This window comes from Papio anubis, chromosome 12 (assembly GCF_008728515.1).
Source record: "Papio anubis isolate 15944 chromosome 12, Panubis1.0, whole genome shotgun sequence".
NCBI lineage: Eukaryota > Metazoa > Chordata > Mammalia > Primates > Cercopithecidae > Papio > Papio anubis.
Genome location: NC_044987.1, coordinates 17,305,693 through 17,317,210, shown reverse-complemented (window position 1 = coordinate 17,317,210; position 11,518 = coordinate 17,305,693). Strand labels below are relative to the sequence as shown.

At 44.5% G+C, this 11,518-nt stretch overlaps 1 protein-coding gene across 3 annotated transcripts in view; it reads left to right on the top strand.

Moving 5' to 3' along the window:
* The first annotated feature begins 10 nt into the window (after positions 1–10).
* The window catches only part of RNF214 (ring finger protein 214), a 53,804-nt gene continuing 42,296 nt past the window's right edge, over positions 11–11,518 (top strand). The window contains exons 1-4 of one of the 3 annotated variants that reach the window (XM_003910757.5): positions 11–107; positions 1,633–1,745; positions 5,948–6,458; positions 7,145–7,204. In XM_003910757.5, the coding sequence (XP_003910806.1) occupies positions 1,639–1,745; positions 5,948–6,458; positions 7,145–7,204 (678 nt within the window). In that variant the 5' untranslated portion in view covers positions 11–107; positions 1,633–1,638. The other 2 variants (XM_003910758.4, XM_017948985.3) reach the window with 2 other exon arrangements.

The window sequence follows — 11,518 nt, the reverse complement described above, 5'->3', positions numbered from 1 at the left end:
GCCCCCTCCGCTCGTGCCGCCGGAAGTGGGAGGTGCCGCGCGCGGGCCGGAGCTCGACCCCTCCCCCCGTGGCTCGGCCGCCCCCTCCCCCCGCTCCGCCCGCTCAGGTGCGTCCCGTCCCTCCCCCACTTTCTTCCCGGGGGCGCGGCGCGGGAGGTGTGTGCGGGGCGAGCGTGGGTGGGGGTTGCGGGGCGAGGGCCGGGGAGGGGGGCCGGGTGGGGGGCGTGGAGGGTGCTGTGAGAAACGAGGCGGGGGTCCCGGCCTAGAAGTGGGACGGGGGGGCTGGCAGTGGGGTCGGGGGGCCAAGGGAAAGGGGTGGAGGGGGGCTGGTCCGAGGCAGCGGCCAGCCTAGCAGCCCCCTGTGGAGGGTGGCCAAGGCCACCCAGCGCCGTTTCCCCCCATTGTCCTCTTCCCGTCTGTCCCCTGTTCTCGCCCGAGGACCCGTGGCTCCGGCGCCTCCGCTTCGCTGGTGGTCGCCCCGGGTTGCGGAGTTCTTTTTGGTACACTCGACCCTCCAGCCAGCTGTTCCGACCCGCGCCACGGGCTCTCTAGCCACGGAGTTGCATGCATGACCCTTATTCTGGGGTTTCGTTCACTGGGGGCAGAGGACCCCCCAGCCCTGGGCTCCTTGGGGACGGGATGTTTGCACCTGAGGGAGCAGCAGTGGCGATTTGGGGCCCATTTTCTCCCAGGAGCTTTGTATAATGAGGGAAACTGAGGCACAGGGTCTGTGGGCTGTGACTGAGGTGTTGACACAGCCCCATCTGCCTGTCTACCCCGCGCGCTCTTCAGTGTTCCGGGGGCAATACCTGTGATGCTGTTAAAATAAAAGCAAGAATGCAAACTAACCCTACGTTCACCCCCACCTCCCAAGTATTTTGATTTTCTTTTCTCCTCATAAGGTCATAAGTTTGCTCTGCAGCATAGAAGATGACCTTTTGATTTTTAAAAAAGGCATCCGTCCCAGTTCCCTTACTTATGTTACCATGTTTTTCACCTTGTCATTTTCAAGCTAGAGAACCCAGGATTCTTTTTTTCACCACTAGTCACTCTGAAGAGTCTGTACTTTCCTCAGATAGTGGGTATCAGGCCTTTCCCATCTGTGGGGAGCACACTGACAGTAAAAGATGCACCCTGGATTGCCCAGTATTGCATTACTTGTTCGCTTACAGGCAAGCGCCTCCAAAAACTTCACTTAAATTAGTGGAGAATGCTTTGAATGTAACAGCCATAAAGTGATTTAAAAACATGAGATCTGATTGATACTAGTCCGAAAAGTACATCTTTTATTATAAATGATAGTAGACAAGGTAGGCTTGGGACCACTTGGAAGATCCTGGCAGACTAAGATCTATTGTTTGAAATGACTACATTTCTGCCAAAAGTGAAAATAAGATCTTTGCACAGACTCCGAGATATTTATGTAAATACAGTGACTCTTGAGGATTGTTGCCCGCTAGGACTTTGTATACAATGTCTCTTTTAATACTCTTAAGTATTTTCTCCCGGAGCCCAGGTTTTTGTATTTCTTTACTGCAACAGCTCTGTTGTGTGGACATTCTGAGGGGGGAGAGATACATTTGTTTTAAACTTTGGAAACTTGTAGCCTGTAATTTGTTTCTGAATGTACAGAGCACAATGGCAGCGTCTGAGGTTGCTGGTGTTGTGGCCAATGCCCCCAGTCCTCCGGAATCTTCTAGTTTATGTGCTTCCAAATCAGAGGAAGGTCTCCCAGATGGTCTAAGGTAATGTGTGGACTCCTGACTGGGAAGATTCATTTGGGTAAAGGGTTTCTGAAATGGTATTGTGTAGCTGGTCTTTCTTTTTGGCTCTGATGGCACTGCACTAGGTTTTTAAAGGTAGAGGACTGTCTGATCTATCTTTGTATTTCTGGTATCCAACACAGCATCTGATACTCAGCAGGCATGCTAAATGTTTGGAGAATAAATAGAATACATGGGTTCAAACTCATTAAAAAATGCAGATATTTTCCAGCCCTTTCCTATGTGGACTGTATGTTCATTTAACCATATGTTTATATGTTATATATGAGAAATGTTACATTGGTATGTGTACATGGATTCTAAATACATATACCCACAGACACGCAATTACCCAAACTTGCATCTCATAGTAGCTAATGTAATACATTGTTATGTACAATGTTGAACTAAATTAACTATATAGTTATCCCACAGTATATGTTGGAGATTGGTTCCAGGACCCCTACTGAGGATACCAAAATCTATAGATGCTCAAGTCCCTTACATAAAATGGTGTAGTATTTTATCTGGGACAGGCATATGCCCACCCCACTTAAAGCAATTAAAAAGGTAATAAATAAATAAATAAAATGGTGTAGTATTTGTGTATAACTTATGCATGTTCTCCCATATACTTTAATCTCTAGGTTATTTACACCAACTAATACAATGTAAATGTTATGTAAATAGTTGTGTTGTTTAAGGAATAATGACAAGGAAAAAAATTTGTGCATGTTCAGTACAGATGCAACCATCCAATTTTTTTCTGAAATTTTTTTTAATGGTTTAAATCTATTTCACTTTTGTTTTTTTGAGACAGAGTCTCACTCTGTTGGCCCAGGCTGGAGTGCAAGTGGCGCAGTCTTGGCTCACTGTAAGCTCCGCCTCCCAGGTTCACGCCATTCTCCTGCCTCAGCCTCCCAAGTAGCTGGGACTACAGGTGCCCGCCACCACACCCGGCTAATTTTTTGTTTTTTTAGTAGAGAGGGGATTTCACCGTGTTAGCCGGGATGGTCTCCATCTCCTGATCTCGTGATCCGCCTGCTTTGGCCTCCCAAAGTGCTGGGATTACAGGCGTGAGCCACCGCGCCGGCTTTTTTTTTTTTTTTGAGATGGAGTCTTGCTGTGTCGCCCAGGCTGGAGTGCAATGGCGTGATCTCAGCTCACTGCACCCTCTGCCTCCTGGGTTCAAGTGATTCCCTTGCCTCAGCCTCCCAAGTAGCTGGGATTACAGGTGCCTGGCACCACGCCTGGCTAATTTTTGTATTTGAGTGGAGATGGGGTTTCGCCACGTTGGCCAGGCTGGGTATTTTACTTTTAAGTGGTTTATTTTTATATTTTAATAAATGGACACAATAATTAATTGTACATATTCATGGGGGTACATTGTGATGTTGTGGTACATGTAATATATAGTGATCAGATCAGCGTAATTAGCATATCCATCATCACAAACATTTATCCTTTTGAATATTTTCAGTCCATGGTTGGTTGAATCCATGAATGTGGACCACAGTCTATATAAAGAGGCTGACTGTGTATTCTTCCTCAACTCTTTTTTTTTTGGAGACAGACTCTTGCTCTGTGCCCCAGGCCAGAGTGCAGTGGTATGATCTTGGCTCACTGCAACTTCTGCCTCCTGGGTTCAAGTGATTCTCCTGTCTCAGCCTCCCAAGTAGCTGGAATTATAGGCGCCTGCTTGGTAGCCCAGCTAATTTTTGTATTTTTAGCGAGATGGGGTTTCACCATGTTGACCAGGCTGGTTTTGAACTCCTGACCTCAAGTGATCTGCCCGCCTTGGCCTCCCAAAGTGCTGGCATTACAGGGGTGAGCCACTGCACCTAGCTCCCTCAACTTTTGTTTTGTTTTGTTTTTGAGACAGTGTCTTGCTCTGTCGCCAGGCTGGAGTGCCCTGGCGCAATTTCCGCTCACTGCAACCTCTGCCTCCCGAGTTCAAGCGATTCTCCTGCCTAAGCCTCCCTAGTAGCTGGGATTACAGGAGCCCGCCACCATGCCCGGCTAATTTTTTGTATTGTAGTAGAGACAGGGTTTCACCATGTTGTCCAGGATAGTCTCAGTCTCCTGACCTTGTGATCGGCCTGCCTCAGCCTCTCGAAGTGTTGGGATTACAGGCGTGAGCCACTGCGCCTGGCCCTCCCTCAGCTATTTTCTAGAGTACCTGAGTCCTCTAATACAATAGCTAACACTTAACTACAGTTCTATATGTGTTAACACATTTAATCTTTAAAACAGTCTCGGGAGGTAGTGATAATATTATTATTCCCATTTACAGGTGAGGAAACTGAGACACAGAGAGGTTAGTAATTTGCCCAAGGTTTCCAAGCTATGTTGGAGTCAGAGTTTTGATAAAGTCAACTACATACACTAGTAATAATGGCAGCTAAGGTTTATTGAATGTTTACTATATGCCAGGCACTATACTGAATACTTCATGTGGATTATCTCATGGAATCCTCACAACAGTCCTATTAGGAGGATAGTATTATTTCTGTTTTACAAATAAAGTAACTTGCCAAGAGTCAAACAGCTTGTAAATGGTGGGCGGAGTAAGGATTCAAACTCAGGTACTATATATGCCTGAATTTTTAATTAAGCACCTCCTCACAGTTAACTCCCAGCAGGAAGAAATCAGCTTCAAGTGTTTACACTGAGACAGAGTCTCCCTCTATCACCTAGGCTGGAGTACAGTGGTGCGATCATGGCCTACTGCAGCCTCCACCTCCTGGGCTTAAGCAGTCCTCTCACTTCAGCCTCCCAAGTAGCTGGAGCTACAGGTGCACGGCACTACATTCAGCTACTTTTAAAATTTTTTTGTAGAGACAAGGTCTTGCCATGTTTCCCAGGCTAGTCTTGAACTCCTGACCTCAAATAATGCTCCTGCCTTGACCTCCCAAAGTGTTGGGATTACAGGCATGAGCCATTGTTCCTCACCGAGGTATTCTTTCAGTTGTTTTATTTTGAACTAGTATGATTGAGGAAACAAAGATGCATCAACTTGAATCCTCTGTGCTGGTTGGGTATGGTTAAGAGTGTCAGTTATAGAATTAGTTTAAAAAAAGAGGATGGGGTCAAATAAATTAAACATAAGCATTAATTCCTGGGTGAAAGATGTACAATTGTGAATGTTGGATGTCATTGTAAATATGTTTTAAGACCCCTTTAAAAAACAATCCCTCACTTCAGCCTGGGTGACAAAGTGAAACCCTGTCTCAAAAAATCAATCAATCAATAAATAATTAAAGCAGCACCTTGAATGGCTGTGACAAGTGACAGAATATCCTAATATTAAGCATATGTATACTTACTGTGTGGGATAAAATTTCTATTGACAGCTTCAATTTTGGATTCAAAATTGTCTGTACTTTAGACAACTTAAAGTGTAGATGCTATACTCTGGAACTGTTGAAGAACCTAAAAAGTGGTTCTGGTCAAAGATCTCTATAATGAGTTTGAATGAAAATTATTCTTGTGGAAGGTGAGAGAGGAATCAAAACAATATTTCTAAGTTAATATTTTATTATAATATGTATAACTAAATTAGTACATGTAACTAAAATATTCTAACTAGCATTAGGTTAATTCATCGGTATCCCCAAAACTTATTCCAGTTGGCCCTCAAAAATTATTTGGATCTTCAGAATCATTTATGTTTGGCCATTTACTGTAGACTGTCTTTAGAACCCAGGTTTTTGGCTGGCTGTGGTGGCTCACGCCTATAATTCCAACACTTTGAGAGGCTGATGCAGGCAGATGGATCACTTGAGCACAGGAGTTTGAGACCAGCCTGGGCAACATGGCAAAACCATGCAAAAAATACAAAAAATTAGCTGGGCATGGTGGCATGTTACTGTAGTCCTAGTTACTCAGGAGGCTGAGGTGGAGGATCGCTTGAGCCAAGGATGTTGAGACTGCAGTGAGCCTTGATTGCGCCACTGCATTCTAGCTTGGGTGACAAGAGTTTAGACCCTCTCTAAAAACAAAAACAAAAAACAAAAAACTAGGTCTTAACCACCAAGCTATACTACCTGCATATGGGATAGAAATCATTGGATTGAAACTAAGTTCTTTCATTGTGATAGTCAGGAGGGTTTACATAGTCTAGTTTTGTTCTTCTAGTAGTTAAAAGTATTATAACTTTTCTTTTCATCTTATGTGTTTGATAGCACCAAAGACTCTGCACAGAAACAGAAGAACTCACCCCTGTTGAGTGTCAGTAGCCAAACGATAACCAAGGAGAATAACAGAAATGTCCATTTGGAGCACTCAGAGCAGAATCCTGGTTCATCAGCAGGTGACACCTCAGCAGCGCACCCAGCGGTTTTAGGAGAAAACTTGATAGCCACAGCCCTTTGTCTTTCTGGCAGTGGATCTCAGTCTGATTTGAAGGACGCGGCCAGCACAGCAGGAGAGGAGGGGGACACAAGCCTCCGGGAGAACCTCCATCCAGCCACTCGGTCTCTTAAGGCAGGGTGCCATACAAAGCAGCTTGCCTCCGGGAACTGCTCTGAAGAGAAATCCCCACAAGCCTCCATCCTAAAGGAAGGTAACAGGGACACAGGCTTGGATTTCCGACCTGTAGTGTCTCCAGCAAATGGGGTTGAAGGAATCCGAGTGGATCAGGATGATGATCAAGATAGCTCTTCCCTGAAGCTTTCTCAGAACATTGCTGTACAGGTCAAGTGTCAAATTTCTACTACTAAAATGTAACTGGGGGGTGGTGGGGTTCAGGGTAGGAGCTATTTCTTCATATTTGGTGGAGAACTTGCTGGCTTGTTTTGTGTTTTGTTTTTTTGCTAGCAGCCATCGTACTACTTTCATACAGTGCCATGCAATGACTTCATTCTGATGTTCAGTAAATAAGAAAGCCAGTAGCTAGTGTCTCATCTTATGGCAAGTAGGAACTTTATGACCTATGTAGTCTCTTTCACTGAGTAACTGATGAGTTCAGGACATTAGCATTTGTATTTATCCCCTTTGTCCTTGCAGGAAGAGTCCTTGTTAATTCTCTGAGTCACATCTTAAGAAGTACAGTGTATCCTGCCTTCTAGTGACGGGTGTGCTTTGTTGTAGGAGAAAGTATGGGCACAACAGACTGTAGAGGGCAGACATCTCATCTCAGACTTGAGGCTTTTTCTCAGTCAGTCGTTGGGTCTTGTTTGGGTTATTTTGTGGGACTGATGATTAATGCAGGGTGGATGTTGGTGTCCAGTTGCCAGAACTACATTGCTTAGCTTGCTTGGAAGCTGGTAAGGGGAAAGAGCAAAAAGTTAGTTACCTGTGGCAGAATTCTAGGTGTTAGTGATTCTGCCTCTTTTAAAGTGTCTCTGAACAATTCTAAATATAACTTTTTTCCTTTATAGACTGACTTTAAGACGGCTGATTCAGAGGTAAACACAGATCAAGATATTGAAAAGAATTTGGTAAGTATTTAAACCGTCATTGTTGTTATATGAAGTCATTATCAAACAGAAGATCTAGAGGCATATCATTTCAGTTGGAAAAGGTGCAGGAGTCCCCTTCATAAAATCCCTGACAGATGGTCAGCTAACTTTTCCTTGATCACTTCCAGAGATGGGAAGCTTACTATCTCACAACGCAACCAGTTACGTTTTAAAAAAAAAAAGCTCTTATTGGCCAGGCACAGTGGCTCATGCCCATAATCCTAGCATTTTGGGAAGCTGAAGTGGGTGAATCGTTGAGCTCTGGAGTTTGAGACCAGCCTGGGCAACGTGGTGAAACCCCGTGTCTACAAAAAATACAAAAATCAACCAGGTGTGGTGGTGGATGCCTATGGTCCTAGCTACCCAGGAGGCTGAGGTGGGAGGATCACCTGTTCACCTGAGCCCAGGAGGTCGAGGCTGTGTGAGCCATGATTGTGTGATTATACTGCAGCCTGGGTAACAGAGTGAGACCCTGTCTCAAAAAAAATTAAAAAAAAAAAAAAAAAAAAAAAAGGCCAGGCACAGTGGCTCACACCTGTAATCACAGCACGTTGGGAGGCCAAGGCAGGCGGATCACCTGAGGTCAAGAGTTCAAGACCAGCCTGGCCAACGTGGTGAAACCCCATCTCTACTAAAAATACAAAAGTTAGCTGGGCGTGGTGGTGCATGCCTGTAATCCCAGCTACTCAGGAGGCTGAGGCAGGAGAATGGCTTGAACCTGGGAGGCAGAGGTTGTAGTGAGCCAAGATTGCACCACTGCACCCCAGCCTGCACAACAGAGAAGCTCCGTCTCAAAAAACCAAAATAAAAGCTCTTATTGTTAGATTTTATTCTGAGATGAAGATAAAACCCTTATAACTTCTTACTTCAAGCCGGGTGCAGTGGCTCACGCCTGTAATTCTAGCACTTTTGGAGGCCGAGGCGGGTGGATCACCTGAGGTCAGGAGTTTGAGACCAGCCTGACTAACATGGTGAAACCCTGTCTTTACTAAAAATACAAAAATTTAGGCCAGGCACGGTGGCTCACATCTGTAATCCTAGCGCTTTGGGAGGCTGAGGCAGGCAGATTGTCTGAGCTCAGGAGTTTGAGACCAGCCTGGGCAACATGGTGAAACCCCATCTCTATTAAAAATACAAAAAATTAACCAGGCGTGGTGGCGTGTGCCTGTAATCCCAGCTGCTTGGGAGGCTGAGGCATGAGATTAGCTTGAACCTGGGAGGCAGAGATTGCAGTGAGCTGAGATCGTGCCACTGCGCTCCAGCCTGGGTGTCAGAGTGAGACTGTCTCAAAAAAAAAAACCAAACAACAACAAAAAAACGAAAAGTAGCCAGGGGTGGTGGTACTGCCTGTAATCCCAGCTACTTGGGAGGTTGAGGCAGAAGAATTGCTTGAACCCGGGAGGCTGAGGTGGCAGCGAGCTTCTTGTTTCAGGCCCGGTGTGGTGGCTCATGCCTGTAATCCCAGCACTTTGGGAGGCCAAGGTGGGTGGATCATGAGGTCCAGAGATTGAGACCGTCCTGGCCAATGTGGTGAAACCCTATCTGTACTAAAAATACAAAAATCAGCCGGGCGTGGTGGCACATGCCTGTAGTCCTAGCTACTTGGGAAGGTGAGGCAGGAGAATTGCCTAAACCTGGGAGGTGGAGGTTGCAGTGAGCTGAGATTGCACCACTGCACTGCAGCCTGGTGACAGAGTGAGAATCTGTCTCAGAAAAAAAAAAAGTTCTTATTACAGTTTTCTCTTGAGCCTTATGGAATAAATCCAGTTCCTTTCCTGCTTGTTAGCCCTGTGTATATTTGAAGTTTTTTTATGCCTGTTCCCCTTATTCTCTTTCTCCCCAAGTTCAAACCTTTCCAGGTGAAACATCCTCACATGTTTTTAGTATTCTTTTTGATACTATTTTGATACTATTTTCCATTTCTTTATCATCATTCTGGTTACTTTCACCTAGACATGTTCCATTTTATCAATATTTGTTTGAAAAAGTGATCTCGAGAACCATATATGATAGTACAGATACAGTATAATTACTTTATAATATAGTGGAATCTCTTAGTATCTCTCATTCTAGACTTTCTTAAGCTTACATTGACTTATTTTGGCAATTTTTTCATACTGTTAAGCTTTTAGTCAAATTCCATCCAGTCTTTTTTTTCATAGATTATTTACTTGTATCTTTCTAATTTTATCCCCAGATAGTTGATTTTTGAAGAGAACGTCACACTTACCTTTGTTAAAATGCTCCCTTTGATCCATCCCTGGCCTTTTGTGGCTAAAATGTCCACCTTTAAGTATATGGATATCTAAATGTACACTTTTTAAAGGGAAAGTAATACTGGGAAAGGCACCCCAGGAAGAGGTCTTTAGGGTAAGATATGTTAATTTATAAAGAGTGGTATAAAAAGGGAAAGTGCTTGTAGCAACCAGATAAGATAGTGGATATTTGGTGCAAGTTGAAGAAATTGAAGGGTATATGGAAAAAGTTACTGGTGTACATTAACCAGATGAAACCAATAAAAGTTTTAAAACAGAGAGTAGCAACTTGGGACGTAATTGTAACAGTCAACTAGATGAAGCAGGAACGAATGAAAACCCAGCAAGTTACTGGACCAAAGGAGGACTAGAGTTGTGTTTTGTTTGGCTCTATCTTTTGGGTGGTAGTGAGGTCTACATGCTTTTAAAAAGGCAATGAGGCTGGGCGCAGTGGCTTACGCCTGTAATCTCAGCACTTCGGGAGGCCGAGGTGGGGGGTATCACCTGAAGTCAGGAGTTCAAGACCAGCCTGGCCAACATGGCAAAACCTTATCTCTACTAAAAATAAAAAAATTAGCTGGACGTAGTGGCGGGCGCCTGTAATCCTAGCTACTCTGGAGGCTGAGGCAGAGAGAATTGCTTGAACTTGGGAGGCGGAGGTTACAGTGAGCCGAGATTGCACCACGGCACTCCAGGCTGGGCGACAGAGCAAGACTGTGTCTTAGACAAACAAAACAAAACAAAAACCCAAAAAATAAAAAAGGCAGTGAAACTAAGCAGGTGTTAAGCTTGGTGGCAGTATATGAAACCTGACTCCTGTTCTGTTTTCTACCCTTTTCATGTATTTATGGCCATTGCCCACTGCCTACTTTCGAAAGTGTTAATCCTAGTCCTAGGAACCAACTAGCCAAGGATAAAGCAAAGTAACAGTATATAAACTCTTTAGCTCGTTAAGACTGGACAAATTGGATCAAGCATGCCTTTAAGTTATCTCCTTGTATGTAGTAATAGTATGCATGTTAATACTTTTTTCATGATACTAATTTTTTTCCCCGATCCTGTGTTCTAAACATGGATCATAGGCTGGGTGCCTTGGCTTATGCCTATAATCCCAGCACTTTGGGAGGCTGAGGTGAGTGGATTGCTTGAGTCTAAGAATTTGAGAACAACCTGGGCAACATAGTGAGACTTCATCTCTATAATAAAAATTATTATTATTATTTAGAAAAATGCATTATAGAAAAAGAAAAAAGTAAAGGAAAAGAGTTGTGGTTAAAAGAAAATAAAGGCTGGGCATGGTGGCTCACACTTGTAATCCCAGCACTTTGGGAGGCCGAGGCAGATGGATCCCTTGAAGTCAGGAGTTTGAGACCAGCCTAGCCAGCATGGTGAAACCCCGTCTGTACTAAAAATACAAAAACATTAGCCAGGCGTGGTGGTGCGTGCCTGTAATCCCAGCTACTTGGGAGGCTGAGGCAGGAGAATTGCTTGAACCCGGGCTGCGGAGATTACAGTGTGCTGACATCACACCACTGCACTCCAGCCTGGGAGACAGAATGAGATCCCATCTCAAAAAAAAAAAAGAAGTTGGGTGCAGTGGAGCACACCTGTAATCTCAGCACTTTGGGAGGCTAAGGCAGGCGGATTGCTTGAGGCCAGGAGTTTAAGACCGGCTTGGCCAACATGGCAAAACCCCATATCTACTAAAAATGCAAAAATTAGCAGAGCATGTTGGCTCACACCCTTAATGCCAGCTACTTGGGAGGCTGAGGCACAATAATCGCTTGAACCCGGGAGGCAGAGGTTACCATAAGCCGAGATTGCACCGCTGCACTCTAGCCTGGGTCACAGAGTGAGACTCTGTCTCAAAAAAGAATAATCTACTGGTTTCAACTTTTCTTTGGTTAAGATCCTCTTTCAGTATCTTTTGGAAACTTTGAATTCTTGTCTCAGAAAGATATATACATACACCAGTTGCAGAAAGTTCAAAGATTCCCTGAGGTCCACCTGTAGAATCCAGGTTCAGAATCCCTGGAAA